The sequence below is a fragment of the Sorex araneus genome, chromosome 9, assembly GCF_027595985.1.
Source record: "Sorex araneus isolate mSorAra2 chromosome 9, mSorAra2.pri, whole genome shotgun sequence".
Taxonomy (NCBI): Eukaryota; Metazoa; Chordata; class Mammalia; order Eulipotyphla; family Soricidae; genus Sorex; species Sorex araneus.
Genome location: NC_073310.1, coordinates 5,032,635 through 5,059,292, shown reverse-complemented (window position 1 = coordinate 5,059,292; position 26,658 = coordinate 5,032,635). Strand labels below are relative to the sequence as shown.

The window sequence follows — 26,658 nt, the reverse complement described above, 5'->3', positions numbered from 1 at the left end:
GCCCCCCACCCCACCTCCCCAGTTCACAGCACCTGGTCAGGACATGCGGCTCTGGATTGGTTCGTGTCCCTTCCTGCAGACAGATCCAGACACTCCCACCCGCTGACTCACGAGCACCTCGAGAGAGGATTCCCTGTCTCCAGAGCTCGCCGGGAGCACACTCTCAGCAAACCGTGCACAGTGGAGGCGTTGATGCAATTCTAAGTTCCCTTCGTGGTGAGAGGGCTGGAAGCAGAGCCCTTGGCCCACCCAGGGCCCAATCTCCCCCTAAGACACTTCTGAGAAAGGGAATGACAACTACCATAATATAAGAAACTGGTTTTATTCCTAATTCTTAGTTCCCATACAGTTTACAAATACACTTTGACTCTGATAATACAGCTGTGCGACTAGCAGAGCAGTTGAACTAACACCCATAAATACAGGTGGGAGACAATTAGCGTTCACTAATGTTTGTCTACATAAACTATTGTTTTAAATGCTTAAAAAAAACTTTTTTTTTCTTTTTTTTTTGCAAATAGACTACATAATATACGTGGGCAAAAAGGCAATTAAGTGACTCTCTTGGAACACTAAATGTATAATAAACACTGCATATTATCAACATTTACATGATTCACATCAAAATGATGACACCTAGAATGTATTCCTTTTAAAGGACAGATTTATCAATAAAATATTACATATCTTTTAATACTCTGGTACAATAATTCATATACTGCAGGAAAATTAACTGTAGGTCTAGTCATCAGCTTAATAAGGATCCTTTTCCATTAGCTTTTATTAATAAAAGAATCACAATTAGGTCATAAATAAACAGGCAAATTATTAATGACATGATCTGAGGTTTAGGATGAAAAACTTGCAGAAAATTAGTTTGATACACAGCAACGGTATACAACATACTGAGACCAACTGATGCGTTTGCCTTGTGTGAAACTGCCCGCTGGGGAACAACAACAGAAGGGGACAAACTTGGCAATGATGGGAGGGAACCGGAGACTGTATCTTGGAACTTGTTTTCAAGAAGCGGGGAAGAGCTAGTAACACAATCAACTAAGGGCTAATGCAAACCCTAACCTGGCATAGTGAAGTCAGGGCGCCCATGTGCTTTTGCCATGAAAATCTTTATTCCCCGGGCGCCGGGGGAGGGAGGGGGCACGGCCATCTCGGGGCTGGGGGGCTCGGGGCCTAGACGCGAACACACTTCACAACTGCAAACTGTTCCCACCAACTTCAAGGCTCAAAACTTGACAACTGCCAATCTCGCCCCTCAAGCAGGAAACCCCCCCCCCCGCCCCAAGCCTCTGGGCAAATAACCCCGGAGGGGGCATCCTGATTCTTTTCTTGGTGGCTCCAAAGCTGCTGGTTCCCTGAACTCGGACACCAGCACCGTCGCCCACGTGACTCCCGCATCCGGCACACTGGAGAGGTGTGGGCCTCGAGGGACGGGAGGGGACCAGTCACCGCCAGGAAGGCCACAGCCTGCAGGCACGGTGACTTCAAAAGATTTCTTTTAGGACAACCTCCTAAGACTGGAATTTGGTTTTTAAAAAGAACCCCGATGCTACATGCCACAGTTCTACACGGCAAATACAAAATTCTATGCTTACAATTTTAAAATACGGGATATTGTGCAAATTCCATCCTCTGCCAGCAACCAGCACATCCCTGGCAAGCCTATTCCCCAGGCTACCCACCCTCGGACACGTTCATTCCCACTGCTCTGTCCCCCTGCCCCCGCCAGCCTCTCAGCCAGGCTCCACCCGGGGTCGAGACGTGGCCTCTGGGCACCTGTGATCACCTTGACTCAAACACAACCACCAACCTCAGCGTCCGTCAAGCCTGCTGACCTGGGAAGGGGAAATCTACGAGAAATCTACGGAAGGAAGCGAGCGAGCCCAGTGTAGGCGATGCCGGCCCAAGCACCACACCCAGTGACCTAAAGCTGCTGGCAGAGACGGCCCGGCACGGCCGCGGTCGGTACCATCAGACCCTCCTACGCTGGTGAAAGAGACTTTCGCCCCCGTGTCCCGAGCCAGAGCGTCGCCACCAAAACCAAGAGGGAACCGCGCAGCATGATAAAACGCGGTGACACCAACAGGATTCGGGATCCTGGTGGCAAACACGGAAATGGAATCGCTTCCTGACGACCTGTGCTCTGACGCTGTCTGGACTCAGGGAAGCGGGGGTGGGGCCGGGAGCACGGTACAGCCTGTCTGTGAAAATGACAGCGGCCACTCCGCCCGGGCCTCCCAGGGCGGGAGGAAGCCCCCCGGGAAGGAGTGAAAGCAGGAGGCAGGCGGCAGGGAGGAGGACAGGGCTGGAGGGCGCGGGGCGGGGAGGATCTTCGGAGAAGGCACTTAAGGTAGAGTTCGCAGATCTTACGGCTGGGTTCAGAGGAGCATGAGCTGCTGCCTACTCAGTCCATCGGGGTGTCCTTGGCCTGCTCCCTGCGTGCCCGCACAGGAGGCCTGCCTGGAGGCAGTGACAAGAAGGGCCAGGTGCCAGGGTGCTGGGCCAATCTGCTTTCAAGCGCTCTGTTCTCCCCCCCACCCGTCCTGGAAGTCTGGTTTCCCCAGGTGAAGCTTCCGCAGAGACACCCGGAGCCGGTGGGACAGGCTGGGGAAACTTCTGGAAGGCTACTTCCGCCCGCCCGGCCTTGCACGGTCACCAGCGCCTACTCTTCCAACTAGGGCTGCGTCCCCCTGGCAATGGCGCGCCTCCCCGCCTGCTCGGGGCCAGGCCGTGTGGGCATGGGCTTGGTCACCAGCAGACCCGCCCACGGCCCCCACTCTCTCGGGAGCTGGGAGGGCCCAGTGACCCCCCAGGGAGACCCTGGGGACTTCGTGCTGTCCCAAGTCCCAGGCCACCTGCCAACCACACGGTGGGGGGTGGGGGGGCAGCCAGGCAGCAGGTGAAGAGCTCAGAGGGGCGGGGCCAGGCTGAAGAGCAAAGCGGGGGGCGCGGGGGGGGGGGGGCAGGGACACGGGGGCCCGGGGCGGGGGTGGGTGGCTGGTCAGCAACGAGTGATATCCCGAACACTGTTCTTCCTTTCAAGGACGGAGGCCTGCTCGGAGGAGAAGAAACCCTGGCCCGCGTTCTCCTGCCACTGCGGGGCGGTGACTGCTAAGGACACCTGCCACTCACCCCGCCTGGCACCTCCCACGTCCACCTCCATGGGCTCTTGGTCAGCCAGCAGCGGAGGGCAGTCCGGGCGCTGGCTTCATTGTTACTCAGCCAGGAAAAACAACAACAAAGACCAGAGGCCGCCCACCGCTGCGCGAGCGGCGACCCAGGAAAGCGCTCTCCCCTGCGGGACGCTGTCGCCGTCTTACCCAACCGTTGCTCTCTCATAAATACCCGATCATCCCCCCACTGAGAGGAAAAAAAAAAAAATTTGTTTTCTTCAAGTTGTAAAAAAAAAAATCTCAACCACCAGTAGCTAGAATTCGAATCACCGTCACTGCAACACAGAGAAGCCAGCTGGGCGGCATTCTCCACGCGAATGACGTCCTGTCCGACATTGTCCATCTCGCCGAGGCGAGTCCTCCCCGGCAGAGGAAAGGCGGGACGGGGAATCGGGAGTTGCTGAGCCGGAAACAGTTTCAGATTCTCTTCTCCGAGGGGGGTCGGCCAGGGCGCGAGCCTTCCACGCTCACTCTGCGCATCAACCTTCTTGCACCTGCTCTTCATCTTTACGGGGACGGGGTGGAAACTCACATCTGGGGAAGAAGGAAGTGTGGGGGGATGGTCAGGGAGCAGGCGCGACACCTGCGCTTCAAAGGCCTCGTGAGGTTTCAAACTCCCAAGCGGGCGCTTCCCCGTCAAGCACTGACGGGGGAGTTTCTCACGGACGGAAACTCGAGTCGCACGCTCGGGCCAACACGTCCAGGAAAGATACTCTCGGTGGCCAGGCCGGGACGGGGGAGGACCAGAGCCTGCCCAAGGTCTGCAGGGGACGAGGCTCCGGGTGACCCAGCCTAGGAGCCAGAGGCCAGCAAGGAAAAGAATTTGGGGACCCCGACTCCGATTCCTCCCCAGCGGGGTCCCCGGGCTTCCCAGATGCCAACAGAGTTGTGAAGCACAGCCCGGCGGGAGTGGCGGAAATGATACCTGTGGCGCAAGGGTCCGCTATTTCCCTCAAAAAAGCACCAACTTGGGGCTGGAGCGATAGCACAGCGGGGAGGGCGTTTGCCTTGCACGCGGCCAACCCGGGTTCGATTCCCAGCATCCCATAGGGTCCCCTGAGCACCGCCAGGGATGGTTCCTGAGTGCATGAGCCAGGAGTAACCCCTGTGCAGAGCCAGGTGTGACCCCCCCCCAAGAAAAAAAAAACAAAGCACCAACTCCCCAATTCTCACATTTAAAAAAAAATTCAGTTTTAGCTTTTGGTTTTGGGGCCAGGGCCAGAGGTACTCAGGGATCACTCGGGGCACCCTACAGAACGCCGGGGATGGAACCCGGGGCAGCCCCTAACGAGGCAAGCACCACAGCCGCCCTCCCCTCATGCGGCCCCTCGCCTTTGTTTTTTAATGCTCAACCACCTCCTGGGAACCCAGCTCGGGGCCACAACGTTCAGGACGGGGGAGGAGGCTGGGGGCCGGGAGGGCGGCTCGGTGGTTTAAGGCGTTTGCCCGCAGGTGTACGGGCGTGAGGCCACGGCTCAGTGCCAGGGTGGCCTGGTGTCCGCGTGCCTGGCGAGAAGGGCTGAAAGATGCCCTGCAGCCCGCATGGAGGCGCCCAGGGCGAGCAGGGGGTCCCGCGCAGCCCACCCTGACGGGCCCACAGCTCCCGAGCGGGAAGCAGCAGCCCGGCAGGGCGCAGGCGGCGGAAACACGCCCGTCCCTGAGCTGCTGGAACGCGGGCTGTGCCCGTGGGAGCCCCGGATCCACCCCGGCGCCACACGGTCCCCAGAACACAGCCCGTCTGCCCTCCCCCTGTCTCCCTCCCGCGGGAACTGGCACCAGCGGCCGGGCCCTCACCCCGCGGCACCCGCACCTCTGTCTGTGCAGACGCCTTCCCGGCCCTCTCATCTGAAGCTCTTCTGCTGCTGCATCAGACCCACGTTCTCGTACACGCGGGCGTTGTCTTCTCTCATCCTGCAAAGGAAGCAGGAGGCCTGGGCCACAGTGCGGCCTCAAAGGCCGCCACCCGAAGCAGGCGCAGCTCCCCCCACTGGGCTGAGACGGACAGACACACGGCCAAGGAACTGCCACTCCGGGGGTGGGGCGGGCGACTTGAGGTCCCTGTGCTCTCCAGGGTTCTGTGGGCAGGTGGCGGGAAGCTGAGTTGGGCCCGAAGGACAGGGCTTCCCGGCAGGGGGGCCGGCCGCAGTGACACTCGAAGGGGACAGAGCATGGGACAGCACACCCGGCCTGCACGAGGCCCGGGCGCTGACTCTCGGGCATGGCTCGGGCCACGCAGAGGGGCCGGAAGGGGCAAGAGCAGCTGCTGGAGCAGGCGGGCAGGGCTGCGGCCCATTGCGCCTGAACCTGGGACCCCTGGATGTGAGCCCCCATGCGAGTTAGGGCCCGAGGACAGACGGGCAGCTGGCCCAAACGCCCACACTCCCTTCTGCAGGCCGGGAGGGGGCAGAGTGGCCGGGGGCGATAAGGGGCCTGGTAGGTGGGGGTGCCAGTCTCGGTGGGGGGGGGGGGCGCCCTGAAACGAGGGCTCAGGGTACCCGAGCCGGGGCCGAGAAGCCGGGGCTCAGAGGCAAGTGCCCGGCACTCCTGCAGCCGGGAGAGTGGCCTCTCTGGTGCCAGCACGTGAGCACCCCCTGGCAAGGACGCGGAGGGCCCCACTGCACAGGACGGCAGCTGCCAACAAAGACTGGCCTCCCCACGCGGCCCCCGGGGACGGGGACGGGAGCTCTGTGCAGAATGACTCGATGACTTCGTTTCGACGTTAGAGAGAAAGCAAATGTTAATACGGGCCGGCAACGTGCTGTTTGAAGTGTTTGCAGAGAGCACTGCGCTCCACGGGGCTTGCGAGAGCCACGTGGGAAGCAAACAGAGATGAGGCTCTTTGGAGGAAGAGTAAATGTCAGCCCAGAGAGTGACTTCGGAACACACAGCCCGGGCATGACCCACGACTGCGAGTCCGATCAATTTAACAAATGTTTTCCCACCGCATCTCAGGTTACAAGGAGGGGGCCGAGTGTTTCTGGGAAGGGCCGGTACGTTCAAATGTTTGTCCCGCTCGTGGATCAGGGAGCAACGGAAGGGGTGCAGGGCACGGGGCGGGGGGGCAGCTTCCGCCCCTACTTACTCTGCACAGGGAGGAGTCGGCGTGCCGGGTGGAAGGGGGCTCTGGTCTCCGCCCGCCTGGTCCGTTAGGGAATACTTAATATTTGTATACTCGTGCCCTTTCCTCTTGCTTTTCTGAAAGGTGAAGGTTGCATATATAAGAAATTGTGACTTCGGGGCTGGAACGATAACATAGCGGGAGGGCGTTTGCCTTGCACGTGGCTGACCCGGGTTCAATTCCCAGCATCCCACAGGGTCCCCCAAGCACCGCCAGGGGTAATTCCTGAGTGCAGAGCCAGAAGGAACACCTGAGCATCACCAGGTGTGACCCAAAAAGCAAATGAGAAAAAGGTAAAATAATTGTGACTTCATTTCAGGGACTAGAGAAGCCAAAAAGGGATTTCAGGAAAGACAAACACCCGAGTAGCAGCAAGAGCAAGACCCACAGGCGGAGCCCTGGGCAACGGCGGCCCAGTGACCACAAGTCCGAAGTCACCTCCTCCGCGGAGAGCCCTTGGAATCGTACAAGGCAGGAGCCGCGGCACGCCTCACCCTCACTAGAGCAAACGTCCCTGTGCCCGAGCCACGGGGGAATTCACACTTGCTTGGTCACATCAGCATCTCATCATTTCACAGGTCACTTGCAACAACACATTTAATGATTTTTAGGTCAAGAGCTGGAAGGAAAGTTCCCAAAATAAACTCTCCCAAGGTACAGGGGTGGACAGATGGAGAGGATGGGGGACGGGGCGCGGAGGCTGAGGAGGGGGCTCTGGCGGGGGCGGGACTGGAACGGAACCCCACCTGAACAAGATCGGAAATCACAGCACCTGAACATTTCAAAAAAACTTTTTAAGTGACAACTCTTTCACTTATTGTCAGAAACAGTAAACCAACACTCTGGCATCTTTCAAGCTACTTTAAGCTCTAACGCTATCTTGGGAAAAAAGACGAAGGCCGGGAAACCTGAAGACTGTTAGGGTCCCCTGAGCACTCCTTGAGCAAATGAAGAAACAAAGACAGATACAGGGAATAGCAAAGTGGACAACAGACAAATCCAAGTGGAATCTGAAGCCCAGGAGAAACAGACGCATGGGCCGGAGAGACAGTACAGCGGGGAGGGTGTTTGCCTTGCATGCGCTGACCCAGTTCCATCCCCGCATCCCACATAGTCCCCTGAGCACCACCAGGGGTGATTCCTGAGTGCAGAGCCAGGAGGAACCCCTGAACATCTCTGGGTGTGACCCAAAAAGAAACAACAACAACAGCAGCAAATCAATTTCTTGAAGATAAGAAAAAGAAAAAATGTACGGGGCTGGAGTGATAGCACAGTGAGTAGGGCGTTTGCCTTGCACAAGGCCGAGCCAGGTTTGATTTCCAGTATCCCATATGGTCCCCCGAGCACCGCCAGGAGTAATTCCTGAGTGCAGAGCACCAGAAGTAACCCCTGAGCATCGTCAGGTGTCAAAAGAAATTAAAAAAAAAAACAAATAATTTTCTTTTTCCCTTTTTTTGGTTTTTGGGCTCTAGCCCCTAACAAAAGAATTTTCGAGGGGCCAGAGCAATAGCACAGCGGGTAGGGCGTTTGCCTTGCATGCAGCCAGCCTGGGTTGGATTCCTTTGTCCCGTACGGTCCCCTGAGCCCTGCCATGTGGAATGGCAGGAAAGCGTACTCACGACTACCCCTGGCTACAGACACACGAGGAGTCCCTGAGCACTGCCAGCTATGGACCCAAAAACAAACAAAAAATTCTTTTTCTAGGGGCCTGAGACAGTACAGTGGATCAGTCACTTGCCTTCCAAGAATCTGACCCAGGTTTGCTGCCCGGCACTCCACCTGGTCCCCTGAGCCCTGCCAGGGGTGATCTGTGACAGCAGCATCAGGAGTAAGCCCTAAGCAGTCAGGTATGACTCCCCAACACACACACAAAAACAAATTAAATAATTATTAACTATCTCTCCAAAACTTTGTTTCCTAATATTTGCATTTGAAATGTATCCAGTTAACTTTTTTTCTTTTTTTTTTTGCTTTTTGGGTCACACCTGGCGATGCACAGGGGTTACTCCTGGCTCTGCACTCAGGAATTACTCCTGGCGGTGCTCAGGGGACCCTATGGGATGCTGGGAATTGAACCTGGGTCGGCTGCGTGCAAGGCAAACGCCCTACCCGCTGTGCTATTGCTCCAGCCCCACAGTTAGTATTTTTGAGCAAAACCGTATTGCTGTGCGTGGAAGGAACTGGCAGAGTGAAGCGAGCAGCATTGTGTCCCCACCCCACAGGCTTCTAGACACACGCACTCCACGGAGAAAACTTCTTTCATAAATATTGGCCTACGTCTCGTTGGCTTTGCGATAGTTTCATGTTCTCAGCCGCCTTGAACCTCTTTGAAACGTTTATGCTTTTCATCGCTTTCTTTAAAAATGAAACAAGGGGCTGGAGGAATAGCATAGCGGGTAGGGCGGTGCTTTGCACGCAGCTGACCCAGGTTCGAATCCCAGCATCCCATATGGTCCCCTGAGCACCGCCAGGGGTAATTCCTGAGTGCAGAGCCAGGAGTAACCCCTATGCATTGCCGGGTGTGACCCAAAAAGCAAAAAAAAAAAAAAAAAAAACCAAATACGGCCGATGCTGAGGCACAAACACACACCTTTCCAAGGAAAGTGCCACTTCTTTTTTTTTTTTTTTCTTTTTGGGTCACATCTGGCAACACTCAGGGGTTCCTCCTGGCTCTGCACTCAGGAATCACTCCTGGAGGTGCTTGGCAGACCCTATGGGATGCTGAGGGTAGAACCTGGGCCGGCTGCATGCAAGGCAGACTGCTGTGCTGTCGCTCCGGCCCCCTCAGTTCCTCAAACCTCCAGTCACTGGAATAAGAGCCCCGAAGCCAAGAGCAGGAGAGTCTGGGCGGGTCCCGGAACCCGCCCTTGAGCCAGGCCTGCACCCCCAGCACCCGGCCCTTTGGGGGGAGGGGGACAGTAGGTTTATTTATTCGGTTGGGGGTGGCACACCCGGGATATCAGGGACAGAACCCAGGTTGGCGGTGTGCAAGGCGAACACCCCTGCCACTGCACGACTGTCTGGCCTCTAACAGTTTTGTTTTTGTTTTTCTTTTTTGGGTCACACCCGGTGATGCTCAGGGGTCACTCCTGGCTCTGCACTCAGGAATTACCCCTCGTGGTGCTCAGAGGACCATATGGGATGCTGGGACTCGAACCCGGGTCGGCCGGATGCAAGGCAAGCGCCCTACCCGCTGTGCTATCGCTCCAGCCCCAACAGTTTTGTCTTTAAGTAGTTCCTAAATTCAAATGGTAACATCCGAGTTGGGGTCAGAGAGACCATACGTGGTAATGAGAAGATGGAAATACCTAAAATAAAAATAATAATAATAAATAAGCACTAAAATAAATAATAATAAATAAATAAGCACTAAAACAAAAGCTTCTGACGTCAATCCAGTGCGACTTCCCTCCCGAGCAGGCAGGCAGAGTGTCTGCACAGCCCCAGGGGTCTCCACACTCGGCTCCTTCTCTTGGAGCAATTTTATGCTCCAGCTCCCCCTGACCCAAATGCAGGAAGGCGAGTGGATGGAATTCACCACTGAAAGAGCTCAGAGCACTTACAGGCACAGAGACCGCCAGCACCACCCCCCAGCCGGCGGCGAGACCTGGCGGGCCTGGCCGCCCCTTTCCTGAAGACGCTGCAAGCCAGAGAGCGTCTCTGTGTGGCCCGAGCACCCGAGACACTCCAGGCCGGGCAGCCCGCTTGAGCCCAGCTAGAGACGGTGCCGTCGGGGAGCCCCCCTCTCGGACGTGCTTGCTGGGCTCCTCTGGAAGCACAGGGGCAATTGAGGGGCAGCGGCCATGAGCACCTAATGGGGGCGGCCGCCCCCCCCATGCCGGCTGAGTCGCCCCGGTGCTGGGTGGCGAGGGGCAAGCAGAGCATCGGCTGTACCCCGCGCCCCTCCCCCAAAGGTGTCTCCCCCCCGTCTCGGGCCAGTGCTCACTAACGCTAAGAGCTTCAAAGGGCCAGCTCCGCGCCCCTCTCCAGCACGCCCGGCTTATTAATGGAAGTCTCTGTGTTCCCGGGGCCACCAAACTGGCAGCTCACACTGTGCCAGGGGCTATTCAGAGGCGCCCACCGAGGGACGGAGGGGGACCAGGGGCAACAGGGCCTGGGGTGGAAGTGGGAGCGGCGGGCTCCGAAAAAGCACTCGGACCCGAGACAGCCCTGACCTCCCACGTGGCCGTTCCCAAGTCAGCCCAGCTGACCAGATGCGCCCGCTGAAGCCAGTCCATCCTGGAGACACCAGCACCGGGAAGCAGGGGATCGCCCATTTCCGGGAGTCCCTTCCGGAGGGGGACCCTGCAGCCCACTCCCCACTGGACACGGGCAGGCGGGTACCTGCTCTTCCTCGATGCGGCGCTGGAGGGTCTCGATGTAGTGCTGGACCGCCATGTAGATGAAGCGGTACTGGGCCTCGGTCTGCACCATCCCTGACCTCTGAGATCGCACCATCTGGATGGTTTTGGGGACATCGATGTCGCAGTCCACGCCTACAAAGCAAGTGCCACGAAGCCTCAGGGCCGAGAGCAGAGCCCCGACAAGGAAGGCAAGCGCCCAGCTCTGGGCAGCCTCAGAGAAAGCCAACAGTCGCGAGGAGCAGCAGCCCGGGGGCCAGAGAGAGTCAGCAGCGGGCGTGTTTCTGCCCTCCACACACCAGGCCTAGCTGGAGCCCCGGCCCCCCACAGGGACCCCCGAGCGCCACAGGAATGATCCCTGCGCACAGCCAGGAGAAGGCCAGCACACAGCTGTGGGTCGGCGGCAGTGACAGCGCGGCCTCCGACCAACCCGGCAGTCCCAGGAGCAGGGCAGCACCCCCGCCTCCACCCCCATCCCGCCCCGTCCGCCAAAGCCCACAGCAGCACCCCCCGCCCCAGCCCAACATGGGGCCTTCACGGAGGCCAAAGGCTCTCGGAGCCTCAGTGCTGTGCGCTGGCCAGCAGCCAGAGAGCTGGAGTCGCCCGATCCTGGGGAAGACGCTTGCCCGCGGGCAGTGGCCAGCGCCTCCGACTCCGTGAGGGACGCACACCCCGCTGAGCTCTCCCGGGCCGGGCCACCGGCCTGCCCCTCGAGTTCTCTTCCCCCGCTATTTCAGGAGCGCCTTTCTTCCTCCTTCTATAACCAGGAACTTCCGCCCCTTGCCCTCCTCGGACCTACCTTTCTCTCTGATGATGTCGATGAGGATGTCGATCACGATGAAGGTCCCCGTCCGGCCGATCCCAGCACTGCGGGCAGAAGGACAGACAGCGATGACCAGGGGCTCCCTCACAGGTGCTCAGCCTCCAAACCCCACTGTGGGCACGGCAGACGCATCGCTCCTGACGCGACCATCGCTCTCTGTATGACAGCGGCTGTGAGGCCTCTGGGCTGAGCCCCCACCGCTCCCCCCACAGCTGTTGTCTGCGGGGGCAGGAGGGCAGGAGAGCGGGCAGGGGGCCGTGAGAAGAATCAAGTGTGAGTCGGGAGGAAATCACTGAGCTCAGAGCAAGCGCCGGCACAGAACAAACCGAGAATCACGCGGCGCTCCCTGCGCACCCCGGGAAGGAGGGCCAGCAGCCGTGCCGCCCCCACAGACCCCGACCTCGGCCTGGCATGGAGCTGGGCGGCCAGTCTTGCCGCTCCCGCCGGAGAACGGCTCTTATTTCCAGGGGAGCAGAGAACAGACGCTCCGCCAGGCCTGCGTCCTTGGTCACGGCACTGAAGTGAGACGCCATGGGGCCAAGCGCGGGCCTGGCACGTTGGCGGCCCAGGTTTAACCCTCTGGGCACAGAGCCATGGGTGGCCCAAACACCGGAAAGGAATGAGAAACAGAAGAGGAAGCCGAGCGGGAGTCCTGAGGCTCCGACACAAGGTGAGGCGGACAGACACCTGCCCCCCTGCCCAGCACCTGGTCCCAGAAGCCAGAGGCTGTTCACCTGCAGTGGACCACCACGGGCCCCGCGTCCACGATGCCCTCCTGCTTGTGGTGGACCTCCTCCAGGAAGTCCAGCACGCCTCCAGGGTCGCTGGGCACGCCGTGGTCCGGCCAGGTCCGAAAGTGGTACTGCCAGACGGTTCTCTCCGTATTGCCCTGGAGTAGAGCCAAGAAAAACCAGAAAAGAATTAAATAAACCAAGGGGCGGGCCCGGCGCAGCCCCCGCTTACCCCGGCCCCCGGGGAACACCTGGACTCGCTCCTCCCACAATGGGGCAGGGGCTTCCCACATTCTGGGGGTGCTGCCCCACGGGCACTCGAGCCACTCAGAGGGCAGGTCCGTTTGCCCCGGCTGGCAGTACCGCTCTGGGTCCTGCTCCCCCGCGTCCGTGGAAAGTTGGGCTCGGGGCTCTCCCGCCGGAGGCAACGGGGTTCCCTCAAACATGGAGCCCTGCATCGGCCCACAAAGCTCCCTCAAAGCTGGCGTCAGACCTGTCTGGCAAGACTGCCACTGCCATCGGACAGCAGGGTCAGGCCGTCGGCCCTGGGCGGGGCCCCCAGCACACACTGGCCGCTGCAGCTGCCACCACCCAGCGCACGCCTCCCGCAGGCTACACCCAATGGTCCCGTCCAGCTCCTCCTAGCCTTTCTGACCTCAGCCCGCCGCTACCACGTCCACTCACGCCCTCCCCACCCCAGCCACGTCCACTCTCGCAGGCACTGCGTCCACTCACATCTCCCTCGCCGCAGCTACACTCACTCATCTGGGACTGGTGTCCACTCACACCTGCCCCGGCCACGTCCACTCGTACTTGCCCTGATGGGGTCCCATGTCCACTGACACTTCCAGTCAATCAGCCCCAATCTAGAGGTGCTCTGAAAATGAGACCCCGGGGGATGACAAAGGTCGGTGGGGGCCAGCGGCAGGGGCTGGCCACCTGCAGGCCTGCGCGCACTGCTCCTGGGACAGGGACAGGCTCGGGACACTCCCTCAGCGTCGCCCCGCTGTGCTCCTGCCCGGCGAGTCCGACGCTATACTTACTTGCCCGACCTTGGAGAGCTTCAGCTCCCGCAGTGTGTAGTCGTGGGCGGCGCTCTCCTTGACGTTCCGCACACGCATCACGCCGTACTCCTTCAGCGCGTACTCGTCTGGCCAGTACTTGACGCATTTACTCTGGAAGGGACCAGGGGGCGTTGGTCCAGCTCTGCAGAGGGCGGGGAGCAACGCCCGCACGCCGCCTGCCGGCTCCCTGCACGAGGGGCCCCTCGAGACCCCCCTGCCCCCAGCCACATGTCTGAGACCCAGACGCACAGGGAAGGGGTGGGGCGGCTGGGGGCTGCTGCCTCGCATCCTCTGGGCATGGGGGAACTCGGGGGGTGGGGGCGGGCTGCCCAGAGAGCCAGACTGTCCGGTGCATCTCCGGAAGGACTTGGGCTGGCTGCCTCCCCCTCGCAGGGCCCCCTGCGCACCAAGCCCGTGGGAGCTGCTGGCCGCAGTTCCGAGGCCATCAGGAGACTGTCCTCTGACAGGCAGGGTCGCTCCTGCACCAGGTGAGGGGTCGCCGGCTTTCTCAGGCAGAGAGCCCCATGCCGCTCCCAAGACACAAGCCCCAGCCAAGAACGGCACTTGGTGCATGGTTGGAAGCTTCTATTCTTGGGCCCCACCCGGCAGTGCCCAGGGGCTAGGACTCTGCACTCAGAGACCACTCCTGGCGGGGCTTGGGGACACCGTCGTACGGGATGCAGGGATCCAGCCTGGGTTAGCTGTGTGCAGGGCAGGCGCCCTCCCCACTGTGCTGTGGCTTCACTAAGCGGGAAACAGCGGTTCTAAGGCTGGAGAGAGGGGGGCTGTGAGAGCCGCACCAGCGACGAGCCCTCACTGGACACACGCGCCAGCAGGACCAGTTGCTGGGACTCGGGATGCCCCACCTCTGTCTGTGGCTCTAAACCCTCGACCCAGCTTTGTCTTCCCCCAAATGAACGCTCATAGTAGCTGTCACACTCGCTGCAGCTCCCAGCCAAGCGGACCGTGAGGGCTGCCGCCTCTGGGAGGGCCGAGCTCTAAACCCCAGCTCTGACCACTGCCCACGGCCAGGCCCCGCTCAGCCGCCCCTGCTCTGCCCAGAGCCCAAACGCCCACCCAAGCCTTGAAGGGAAGGCAGCGCGAGAGCCCACACGGCAGCTTCCATTCCCAGGGGGTTCCAGAGTGCGCGCGGGGCCACCAGCGGGCACCCACAAGAGGGCAGCTGGGCACACAGGCCTGCTGGCCAGAGAGGATGGAGAGCGGGCTGCGGGGAACCTGGGAGCACGGCGTGGGACGGGGTCAGCGCTTCCCAGGCTCTGCCGGCAGCTCCTGAGGGAGGGACTAATCGATTCTGCAGAGGGGGCAAGCCCTCCTCCTCTCGGTCCCCAGGCCCCGACGGCCAGTCCCGGGGTCTCCCCAGTGCCCGCTGGGAGAGGGCTGGCGGCAGCTGAGGGCACCCCGGCTTGCTCCCTGGTATCATCAAGCAGAAAGAAAATCTGCAAGAGCAAGACTGGAGGGCTCGGGGGCCGGAGCGACAGCACAGCGGGTAGAGCGTTTGCCTTGCACTCGGCCGACCCGGGTTCGATTCCCAGCATCCCATACGGTCCCCCAAGCACTGCCAGGAGTAATTCCTGAGTGCAGAGCCAGGAGTAACCCCTGTGCCAAAAAAATAAAAAAATAAAAAAAGAGGCTCAGTCCTGCTCCTTGTCCTCAGACATCTGAACTCACCCAGTCCTCTGAGAATATCTGCGGGCCTTGCATGTGGCGCTGCCCACTCACCCACCCTCCCTCCCTCCCTCCCTCCCTCCCTCCCTCCCTCCCTCCCTCCCTCACTCCCTCCCGCCCTCTCTCTCCATGATGCTGGAAGAAAAATCTCCCCTCCCAGAACAAGTTCCCACAAGGAATTGTGCACTGTCAGGAAAGCGTTCAGTGATAGTTTTTTGTTGGCTGTTTCAGGAAAAAAAAAAAAAAAAAGAAGTAGCTGCGTTTGAAAAGCCAGGTGTGCCGGGGAAGTGTCTGACAGACGGATTCGGATTACCAGGGCTGCCCCCAGCTCCTCCGGAGAGCAATCCACGCACAGAGAGGTCTGTCCATTGTCATCGTTAGCGTCGGTGGGGGTGGAAGGAACAATGCAGCGAGTGCAGGTTTGTCTGGTCCCTTAAAATTCAGCCACTGGGCCAGAACAATAGGACAGCAGGCAGGGGTCGTGCCTGACATGAGGTCGACCCAGGTTCAATCCCCAGGACTGACCTGAGTGCACAGCCAGGATGTGGCACAAAGACACCCTCCTCACCAAAAGAGAAGCAAGTAACAAAAATAAAATTCTTCTACTAAAGGGGGTGAGCAGGAGCTGGAGCGATAGCACAGCGGGTAGGGCGTTTGCCTTGCACGAGGCTGACCCGGGTTCGATTCTCAGCATCCCATATGGTCCCCCGAGCACCGCCAGGAGTAATTCCTGAGTGTAGAGCCAGGAGTAACCCCTGTGCATAGCCAGGTGTGACCCAAAAAGCAAAAAAATAAAAAAATTTAAAACATAAATAATAAAGGGGGTGAGCAGATACACTCTCTACTACAGTCCAGCGGCCCTTGCCTGGCATGGGCTGACCTGGGTAAAATCCCCGGCGTCCCGTATGGTCCCCTGAGCACCACCAGGAGTGACCCCTGAGCCCAGAGCCAGGAGGAGGCCCTGAGCGCCGCCAGGTGTGACCCCCAAACCCGCAAATAAAATAACTTCATCCAGCTCTGAGCGTGGGGGGAGGACTGGACGGGGCGCAGGCTCCTCCCGAGCCTCCTCCTCTCCGCTAGCAGCCCGGCGGGCGCAGGGCAAGATGAAAGTGGGCAGAAGCCCCTGCACAGGTGACCAGAACTGGCATGGTAGCTGGCTGGTCAGGAGTTTCCCAAAAGTTAATTTCTAACTTCCTTCACTGATAAAGGAAGAAGGGGGTGGGCATAGGGGCCCTTCATCAAGGTGCCTCATGCCAGACGCCCCCCGCCCGCCCGTGCTCCCCGAGGGGCAGCTCGCTGGCCCCAGGCGCCCGTTCTCGCCGGGTCCCAGCCCCGGGGAGCATCAGGATACCTTTCCTCGCTCGACTTCTTTCGTCGTCATGACGATGACCCTGGAGTTCTCCTGGAACACCATCCGCCAGAAGTCGTTCACGGTGTTCTGCAGGCAGCCTTGCGTAGCAATGTAGCTTTTTTTGGGCTTTGAGTTGTTGCACTTGGTTTCGAATTCAGGCTAGAAATTTAGGAAGAAAAAGCCTTCACTCATCGGGAACTCGGTTCTGGGACACAAGGAAAAGATCTGTCGGACAGAAACGGAGAAGCGATGGCGGGTCCCGAAAGGCTGGGCGAGACCATTTACCATGATGATGTTGGCGTTGATGTAATCCGAGACGGGCTCATTGGGATCGCCGTCGTGGAGAACGACTCTGGTGTGGTCAACTGGAAGAGAGAGTCCCCATCGTCTGGTACCTGGCTTTGGTGCCCGCTGTCAATCCCTGGCACCCCCAAGGGACCTCCAGGCCCCTCCAGGAGTCACTCCTAAGCCAGAGCCAGGACTGAGCCCTGATCACAGGTAGGAGGTACATCCCCCTACCCCCCAACACACACAAGATAAGGGAGGTAACAGCCTCTCAGCGTCCCGGGGAGAGGGGGCAAGTCATTCAGTGGGCCACATAGCTGATTTTGCTGAAATACCAGAACATGCTGAACCTGATCACAATTCAAGGTCCAGGAAGGCCTTGGAGGGGCAGAAAAGGGTGCCCAGCCCACAGGGAGAGTGAGAATCCAAAAATCTCCCACGGGGGCTGGAGCGATAGCACAGCGGGTAGGGCGTTTGCCTTGCATGCGGCCGACCCGGGTTCAATTCCCAGCATCCCATATGGTCCCCTGAGCACCGCCAGGAGTAATTCCTGAGTGCATGAGCCAGGAGTAACCCCTGTGCATCACCAGATGTGACCCAAAAAGCAAAAAAAAAAAAAAAACTCCCACGCCCATTGGAGGTGGGAAATGTCCACCCACCAGTGAAGGGACGGGTGTTGGAACACTGTATGACTGGAACTCAATCATGAACAACTTTGCATCTCATGATGAATCAATTAAAAAAATTAACTAAGATATTCAAAAATTAAAAATCAAAACAAGGGGCCAGAGCGATAGTACAGCGGGGAGGGCGTTTGCCTTGAACACAGCCGACCCTGGTACGATCTCCAGCATCCCACATGGTCCCCCAGGCACCGCCAGGAGTAATTCCTGAGTGCAGAGCCAGGAGTGACCCTGAGCACCGCCGGGTGTGACCCAAAAAGCAAACAACGACAACAAGAACAAACAAAAACCAAACCCTCCCGAGTTCACGGGACACTCACAGGGCAGGATGTTCTTATATCTGTTCTTGTTCTTGTTTTCTTGCCTCTGGCCTTCTTTTCGGCTATAGAGAAGTTTGCACTCCTGCTGTTGTAGCGTCTAGAGAGAAAGGGAACGTTGTGCATCAGAAGTGGCACCCCAAAGCCCGATTCCGCTGCACTTCCGCCGCCAGACTCAGAGATGCCCGGCACCCAGGCGGTGGCAGCTCGGGAACAACTGACTGGCAACAGGACACGCCCCCACCCCCACCCCCCCCACACACACACACGTCAGCGAGAGAATGTTCCACAGCCATGTTCTGGGGGGCGGCCTGATGCCTTGGGAGGGAAAGAGGGCGAAGCACTGGAGCCTCAGGAGACAGATCCCCGGTGCCCGCAGCTCCCAGGCCCCTGGACGATGCTCTGGACGCTGTTTCTATATAAGGATGGCGAGGTGGGTACAAAGCGGTGTTTTTTTGGTAATGATGACTGCAGGGCTGGAGCGGTGGTACCGTGGGGGGCATGTGCCTTGCTGTGGCCCACCCGGAGCACCGCCAGGAGTAACCCGAGCATCGTCGGGTGTGACCCAAAAAACGTAAAAGAAAAAAAAGAAAGAAACTGCAATTGAATAAATCAAGAAAGGGAAAGGCAGATTTTAAAGCTTTATAAATATGGATAGGCGCACGGGTGGGGCACAGTCACACATACACAGATGTGTGTTTGTATACGAATACCAATGCTGTTACCCCTTCACAATGTTTTCTTCCTGTGTTCTGGTGGGTGAGCGGTGGTAGGGGCACATGCAGTGATGCTCAAGGGTTACTCCTGGCTCCACACTTGGGCATCGCTCCTGGAGGTGCTTGGGGGACCAGCTGGGGCGCCAGGTGCTGAGCCTGGGTTGGCCGTGTGCGAGGCAAGTGCCCCGCTCGCTGTCCTACTGCTCCAGCCCTTCGGTCATTTTTCAAGGACAGAGACGGCCAGTATTTCCTCCCGGGGGCCCTTCAGGCTTGCACTGCACTGCCGTGAGTTTCAGGCAGAGGGGGAAGTAAGGAGCAGAAACGGCTTCCTTGGCTCTCGGGCCCAAACGCACTATTCAAGCTCCAGCCTTTGTCCAGACGGATGACTCCTGACGGACGTGAGGTGCCCGTGCCTGAGAGGCAGGCAGCGGCTCCGGGGCTGCGGACGGACACTCCCTCCTAGTTCCCAGGGAGCTCAGCTGAAGTCACGGGAGCCACTGGCTGTCGCACGCTGACCTCTGCTTGGACTCAGTGTCCCGCTGAGCCCTGTACAGCCGGGAAGACGGTCCCCGCGGATGTTTAGAGCGAGCCCGCGAGGGGAGTGCTGAAAGAGGCGCAAGCATCACGGGCAGGGCAGCATCCATCACCTGCGAACGGGCCAGACCGCGCCAGGAATGCGGCCCGGAAAGCTGCCGCGCTGCCAGGAGGCGCCGGCGTGCAGAACAGCAGCCACGAGAGCGACCAGGGTCGCGGGCGACGCTAGAAATGACTCAGCTGCTTGTTCGCAGCCAAGCTGTGGGGAAAGCGCTCAAGCCCTGCCCCTGAGACCGGCACCTGGAGGGCAGGGGGCCGAGCAGGGACAAAGGCACATCCCACCCGCCCTCCCCACGCGCCACACCACGAGCCACCCTCCCCCGTGCCTGGGGCCCAGTCACCAGAGCCCCCACACTGCCACGGTGCCAGGGCAAGGTGGCAGCTTCGTTTCCTAGCAGGAACGATGAGCCAGAGCGACGGCACAGTGGGGAGGGCACCTGCCTTGCGCGCGGCACACCCTGGTTCCTCCCTGGCACCCACATGTCCCGGGCATCCCCTGAAGCAAACCCCTGAGCATCATGGGGGTGCCCCCCACTCACGCGGCGGAGAAGAGAGTGGCAGTGGGAGTGAGAAGGGCTGTCGCCAGCCGCCCCGGGCAGTGCCCAGGGCCAGGCCCCCAGCCCCTGCACAGAACCTTTCCCTCCTGTGTCCTAGCCCCCAGGACGTGGCAGATGTCTGCAAAGGCGGCAGCAGGACCTGGCACCACGGCAGGAGGGCTGGGCTCTCGCGGCTCTCTGGGAGCTGGGGGCCGCCTGCCCAGGAGGAGGGAGGGGCAGGGGGCGCGTGGGCCCAAGAGGGCCCGGCAGGCTGAGAAGCACGCGGGAAGCCCCAGGGGACAGAGCCAGAAGCTGTTTCAGCAGAAAAACCAAGTGCAGAGACGAGCAGTACTACGGCGGGCAGGGCGCTGGCCTTGCACACGGCCAGCCCAAGCTCGATCTCCGGCATCCCGTGTGGCCCCTGAGCACTGCACGGGCCAGGCAGGAGGTGGGGTTTGCGCCCAGCTCCACAGGGGCCCCAGAGCACCAGGAATCAGCGCAGCCAGGAGAAGTGCCAGGACGGGCCCAAAACAAACAAAACAAAACAAAATTATCAAAGAAGACAAAGCCAAGCCCAGAATCCGGGGAGGGTCAACTAGAACAACGGCTGTGCTCGCCAAGGAAGAACTGAAGAGCAAGCGACCAGAGCAGGCACGCGGCACGGGGAGAGGGCTGTGGGGGAGCAGAGCCTGTCCCTGCTGGGGGGCGTGGAGGGGGGGCGGGAAGGCACTGCAGGGGGGCTCTGAGCGGGTGGGGTCCATCCCCAGCTCAGAGGAGCAGCTCCAGGGAACAAACACAATGAGAGAGAGAGAGAGAGAGAGAGAGAGAGAGAGAGAGCGAGAGAGCGCAAAGAGAAGAGACGGAGAGGAGAGATGAGAGAAGAGGAAGAGAGAGGAGTGGGAGGGAGTAAGAGAGAGAAAAGGAGAAAGGGAGGGAGAGGAGAGGAGAGGAGAGGAGAGGAGAGGAGAGGAGAGGAGAGGAGAGGAGAGGAGAGGAGAGGAGAGGAGAGGAGAGGAGAGGAGAGGAGAGGAGAGGAGAGGAGAGGAGGAGGGAGAGAGAGGAGAGGAAGGGAGGAAAAGAAAGGGAGGGAGAGAGGAAGCAGGAGAGAGGGGGAGGCAGGAGAGAGGAGAGGGGGAGGGAGAAAGAGGAGAAAGAAAGAGGGAGGGAAAGGAAAGGAAGGGAGGGAGAGGGAGAGAGGGAGAGGAGGGGAGAGAAAGGGAGAGAGAGAAGGGGGGAGAGAGGAGGTAGAGCAGAGGGAGAGGAGAGGGAGAGAGGAGGGGGAGGGGGAGGGAGGGGGGAGGAGAGCGAGCCTGCGGGTCTCTGCGGGTCTCTGTGGGTCTCTGTCCTCGGCCAGGCACAGCTCTTGGCAGCCACCGGTGCCTGGGCGCGATGGAGACGCAGGTCACGGCCGGGGGCTGTTGTTCGATGTGGCACTGCTTAGTCACAGGGGGGAAGCTTTCCACTAGAGCTCATCGGCGAGAATTATGATTCCAGACACAGCTTTGGGGTGCAGTTAAAGCCTTGTTGCCATAAAACCCGACCATCGCCAAGGAGAATTTATAGCTCCCCCGAGCAGGATGTAATCACTTTCCAAAAGGAAAAAAAAGATATCAAACCAGACCGTGGGCTCGGGGACAGCGCCAGCTCCTCCCAGGGACACCCGGAGGCCCGCAGAGCTGCTGGCAGGAGCCAGGCCGTGCGGGCGCTGTCCCTGGAACCACAGCGAGGCCAGCTTCAGACCAGACAGAAGGTGGAGGCCGGGCTTGGGAAAGAAAAGCCAAATGGGAGGGAAGCAGCTGGAAAGGGCGGGGGGGGGGGGAGTTGAACCCCAGTGCGGACGTGGGGGGTTAATTCCGCGTCTTCGCGTGACTGTGGAACGCGTGAAAATCAGAAACTGGGGGCCGGAGCAACAGTCCAGCGGGGAAGGCGCTTGCCTTGCACACAGCGGACTGGGGTTTGACCCCTGACATTCCAGATGGTCCCCCGAGCACTGCCAGGAGTAAAATTCTTAAGTGCAGAGCCAGGAGTAACCCCTGAGCAACAGGGGTGTGACCCCAAAAGCCAAAATAAATCACATCAGAAGCAGAGGATTGGAAGCTAGAATTCTGGAGCACTATCAGCGCAGCCCCGGGCAGGTGTGGCGGGGGCGGGGTCCCTCTGTCCAAGACCAGCAGGAGCTGGATGAGGAACTGCAGGGGGATGAGGACAAGCAGCACCAGCAACGCCTGGAACATCCCCCACCCTCTGCGGAGAGGGGCTCTCCGGGGAGAGTCCGCCGGGGTCCGACCCTGACGTGCCGCTCTCGCCCGGGAAAGCAGAAGCGTGTCCAGCTCACGTGGGCCCAGGGCTGCCCACAGGTCCGGGTTCTGTTCTCAGGGAAGACGCACACGGCAGACGGAAGGCCAGGGTCCAAGGGTTCCCGGCTCTGCAGCCCTTAGCTCAGAGCCTCTCTGCCCGCCACAGACCCCGTGCGAAGGCCTCTGCCGACGGGGGCAGGACAGACGCTGACACCCCCCCCCACACACACACACACACCACGGATCAGCCACAGATTCCAAGGATGGTGAGGAAAGGATTCGCTGTGCACCATTCAAAGGAAAAGACAATCCAGAATCCAGGCAGGGGAGAGCTCGGACCAGGACGCGTCCCCTGAGAAGACAGAGTGGGGAGGGACGACGACACTCGGAAGGGGACACGCGAGCACAGTCCTGGCGGGTCGGGCTCCAGCGAGTGGCCCGACAGCTGTGTCCAGAGTCAGCAAGACGCTTCCAGGCTAAGGGACTGGCCTTGGACGCCGCTGACCCAGGCAGATCGCACACGACGCCCCCAAAGGGACCCTGAGAGACGCGATGCTGCCAGCCTGCCGAGCCAGGTGCCAAGTTTCCTGTCACACGCCCCGAGAGTACACGGAAGCCACGGGACCCACCACCCGTGTACCCGCCTCAGGACCGTGCCCGCTTTTCAAAGCTTACAGTGGCCCTTGGGAGAGGGGGGTCTCGCCACCCAGCTACCACGGGGCCAGGTCACAGAGTGGCCTTCTGGCTCTGATACTTAACCAAAGACGTCCAACAGCAGAAAGAGCTGGGGCCAGAGAGTCCAGTGGGGAGGGCACTTGCCTCGCACATGGCTGACCTGGGTTCGATCCTGGCATCCCACATGTTCCTCCGAGCACCGCCGGGAGTGATTCCGGAGTGCAGAGCCAGGAGGAAGCCCTGAACATCGCCTGATGTGGCCCCACAACAACAACAACAACAACAACCACAAGACCCAGCAGCTCGGCAGGTTCTCACCATGCCAACCAAAACCACGCACGATGCAGAAGAAATATTAGCGAAGTGTAACGACGATGATTTTCAGAACGCAGGCAGAGCAGGCTAGCATTGCAGGAGTCGGCAGAAACAGAGAGCTGTGCGCACAAAGCCCCCCCCTGTGTCCCCTGCGTGAGCCCCCGCACGGTTCCCAAAGGCCCCTCCGTGGGCTGGATCAACCACAGCCCAGCCCACAACAGCTAGGCACAGGAGACGGATGAAGCGAGGCCGAGAGATGGTCCGGTGGGGAGGGCGCCTGCCTGGCACGTGGCTGACGGGGCTCAATCCCTGACCCCATTTATTCCCTGAGCCTGCCAAGAGCGATCGCTGAGCACAGAGCCAGGAGTCACTGCTGAGCACTGCTGGGTAAGACCCCAACACAGAAAACAAACAAGAACGAAGACGAGCTCGAGAAACGGCTCTGGCGTGACTGCCAGGATACGGGAGAAACAGCACGACGAGGCTGGGATGCGCAGGGCACTGGCCTGCAGGGATGAGGCCCTGGGCCCCGCCCCACACACCAGCAGGGGGTCCCCGGCACCTTGCCGACAACAGACAACGGGGCAAGGTCAGGAAAAGGAGTTAAGCCTGTGCTGCTGTTTGCCTAGACAGAGAGGGGACATGGGGTGGGAGAGGCAGGAAGCAGGGAGGATACTCGCCTGCACAGGCCAACCCAGCTTTGGTGCCCTGGATCCTCTAAGGGCCCCTGGGCCACGCCAGGAGTGATCCCTGAGCACAGGAGTAAGCTCTGAGCACCACCAACTGTGGGCCCCCCCAAAACAAAAAGAATTCCATAAATACTCAAATATTTACAAACAAAATGGGATTCTCTAACTTCAAAGCTGAAAATGGTCCACGTGTTCAACCCTGTTCTCAGCCCGAGAGCGGGTCCAGAGGGGGGCGCTGCCCTACGGTCAACCCTGCCTAGTCCCTGGCACCCATATGGTCCCCCGAGCCCCCCCGCCCCTCCCCCTGCCCACCCAGCCCCTGAGCACCGGTCCAGGAGTAAGCCCTGAGCACTACGAGGTGTGAACCGCCCCCAAAACAAAACCCTATTTTCTATATTTTCAAAACTTTTTATATTTAAGTGGCATAAGTACCTCCAATTCACGTGTGTGTCCACGGCAAAAAGGAAGCTGCCAAGTGACTGGTGAGGGCCTGCGACTGCCTTCAGGTGTGAGGGTGACACTTTGGTCAGACTTTCTTAATGGAACTGTCACAGATGAAACAACCCCGGGACCTGCTTCGGAGAGGCCAGGGCTGCGGGCGAGAGTGGGGGAGCCGAGGGCCGCCGTGTCACGGGCCAGTCCCCGTGAGGACCCGCTGCGAGGCTCTCCCGCCTGCGCCGGCATCTCTTTCAGATCTCACATAATAAAAGAGGTTTTTCATTCAAATTTTGATGTAAGGTTTCTAAACCGTCAGTACTTATCCACCATATCTCATGAGGCTTTATGAAGATTAAATGAAATGAATGAGAAGCAGCGAATGTAATTAAATGAAGACTGAGATGCCGCCTTCTATTATCAGGGCCAGCGGGAGGGTGAAGTGAGCGGCGAGCCCGAGAGCTCAAATCCCGACTCATCACGCTGAGTTCAGTGTCTCCGAGATGCACTCCAGCCCGTCTGCCGTCTCCCCCAGAAGCGCCCGAGCACCCCTTCCTCTTCCTCAGCAGCCAGGGCCAACCACGCGCTGACTCTGCCTCCGTTCACGGCCCCGCGGGACTCTACCCACTACCAGCACCGGGGGTGTCAGTCTGGACAGTGTCCCTGGCCCATAGCTGCAGGCTCGTCCGCAAAGGGGAAACAGCGTCAGTCGCACCAAGCGGATCTGACCGAGTCCACCTCAGGGACAGCATCTGCCCATTTGCTTGGGTCCCTCCCACCCCCCCACCCCCGGTCTTTGGGCCACACCTGGCAACGCTCAAGGATTACTCCTGGCTCTGCTCTCAGGGATCACGCCTGGTGATGCTCCGAGGATCAGACGGGCTGCCAGGGATCGAACCTGGGCTGGACACGTGCCAAGACAAGCGTCTTACCCTCGGTACTGTCTGGCCCACATTCCTGTCAGGTTTAAAGTCCCACACACCATCTGACCCATCAGGCCAGGGACGTGCCCAAGCAGAGAGCATGCGGGACCTGGGTGAGTCCCTGAGTTGGATCCCCAGAACTGAGAGAGAGAGGAAGAGAGAGAGAGGGAGGGAGGGAGGGAGGAAGAATCATTCCTATAAACAGAATGGAAGTAATAAAATGACGTAAACATTGGCTAAATGTTTGTTTTTTCTATTTCAGGGCCACGCCCAGTGATGCTTGGGGCGGACTCCTGGCTCTGAGTTCAGGAATTACTCCTGGAGGTGCTCAGGGGAATGTATGGGGTGCTGGGGATCGAACCTGGATCGACTACATATAAGGCAAGTGCCCTACCCACTACTACTGCCCCAGTCCTATTATCAGCTAAATGTTAAAACTCCTTCAAAGCATATCTGCAAGAGTCTGCGGGCGCCCGGGCGCTGTCCTATGTTCCACGCTTGCGATGATGGTGACGGCGAACAGGGCAGCCCTGGGTCTGAGGACAAGTGAGATAACGAGGGGGATTTGCAGTAACTTGCCAGCCTGCGATGGAACACAGCTCTGAAACATCCCCCTGCTCCAAACGGTTTCCGGAAGAAATGCCTTCACTTAACTTCCCAGCGTTGTAAATTTCAACTCCCAAAGCAAAGGAACCACGAGGTGCCGTTAATGACCGTGACAGGAAGCAGATTCCAAGGCCCCGTAGCCAATGGTGGAACACTTCCAAAGGATTAGATCCCAGCATTGTCCTGGGCTGTCGCCAGTGGTTCAAACCAGAAGCGCATGCCGGCATGTCCACGTGACATTAACTACCAACTCCCTCCCCCAGAACACAGTCCCTTCTGCTTCCCTGAGGCTCCCTCACAACTTGTTTTGTGTCCGTCAGTGGCCAGATTAAGAAAGGACACGGATTTCAGCCTTCCGGATCCAGTTCCAAAGACAAGCCCAAATTCTCTTCCCTGAAAAACAGGACTGATGTGCACTAGTGAAGGGATGGGTGTCGGAACATTGTGTGACTAAGAATCATGAACAACTTTGGAACTGTGTATCTCATGGGTGTACCTCAATTCAAAAACTGAATTTTTAAATTCAATTTAAAAAATAAAGGATTTCGGGGCTGGAGTGATAGCACAGCGGGGTAGGGTGTTTGCCTTGCACACGGCCAACCCGGGTTCGATTCCCAGCATCCCATATGGTCCCCTGAGCATGGCCAGGGGTAATTCCTGAGTGCAGAGCCAGGAGCATCGCTGGGTGTGACCCGAAAAGCAAAAAAATAAAGGACTTATAATGCATGTAAAAGAAAAAAATTTACAATAACTTACCTCAAATTCTTCCCAAAAGCCTTGCTTGACTTTGTCCGTGGTCTCGGCTAACTTGCTCAGCTCTCGAACCCGGCTTTCAATTTCAGCAGCATTGATCCGAGTGGTGTTGAGGGGCTAATTCAGCAGTTGGTGTGAAATGAAGAAAGTATTACGGAAAGAAGTGCTAATGCAAAGATAAAAACAGACTCCTGTGCTGGTATTCATCAGGCAAGGACAGGAAGCTGGCAGGACACAGTAAATCACAGTGGAAGTTTCCAAATACAGTTTCACTTTCTCTTCTGTCTGGTCAGGAAATCTACACACACTGTACTCGGCAAATAGAAACCCAAACCTCCCCCTTTATTATTAGGCTATCATTATTTAGACGAACGGCCTCACGTGCCACCGAGTAACGAGAGTGAACTCTGAAATAGCTGTAAGTCCAAAGTGAATATATGTGATCTAAAGGTGGCTCTACAATGAAAATAAAACTTGAAGATTTGCTTTAAAAGTTCTCTACACACGCA

General features: G+C 58.8%; 1 protein-coding gene across 3 annotated transcripts in view; it reads right to left on the bottom strand.

Moving 5' to 3' along the window:
- Positions 1–303: 303 nt before the first annotated feature.
- PTPN11 (protein tyrosine phosphatase non-receptor type 11) overlaps positions 304–26,658 on the bottom strand; it is a 48,890-nt gene continuing 22,535 nt past the window's right edge. The window contains exons 6-16 of one of the 3 annotated variants that reach the window (XM_055146625.1): positions 26,153–26,266; positions 17,614–17,710; positions 16,611–16,690; positions 16,326–16,484; positions 13,268–13,399; positions 12,228–12,394; positions 11,470–11,537; positions 10,654–10,805; positions 6,274–6,386; positions 5,002–5,102; positions 304–3,725 (exon numbers count right to left, since the gene is read on the bottom strand). In XM_055146625.1, the coding sequence (XP_055002600.1) occupies positions 5,033–5,102; positions 6,274–6,386; positions 10,654–10,805; positions 11,470–11,537; positions 12,228–12,394; positions 13,268–13,399; positions 16,326–16,484; positions 16,611–16,690; positions 17,614–17,710; positions 26,153–26,266 (1,152 nt within the window). In that variant the 3' untranslated portion in view covers positions 304–3,725; positions 5,002–5,032. Of the gene's footprint in view, positions 3,726–5,001; positions 5,103–6,273; positions 6,387–10,653; positions 10,806–11,469; positions 11,538–12,223; positions 12,395–13,267; positions 13,400–16,325; positions 16,485–16,610; positions 16,691–17,613; positions 17,711–26,152; positions 26,267–26,658 lie in introns of those variants that run through there. The other 2 variants (XM_055146626.1, XM_055146627.1) reach the window with 2 other exon arrangements.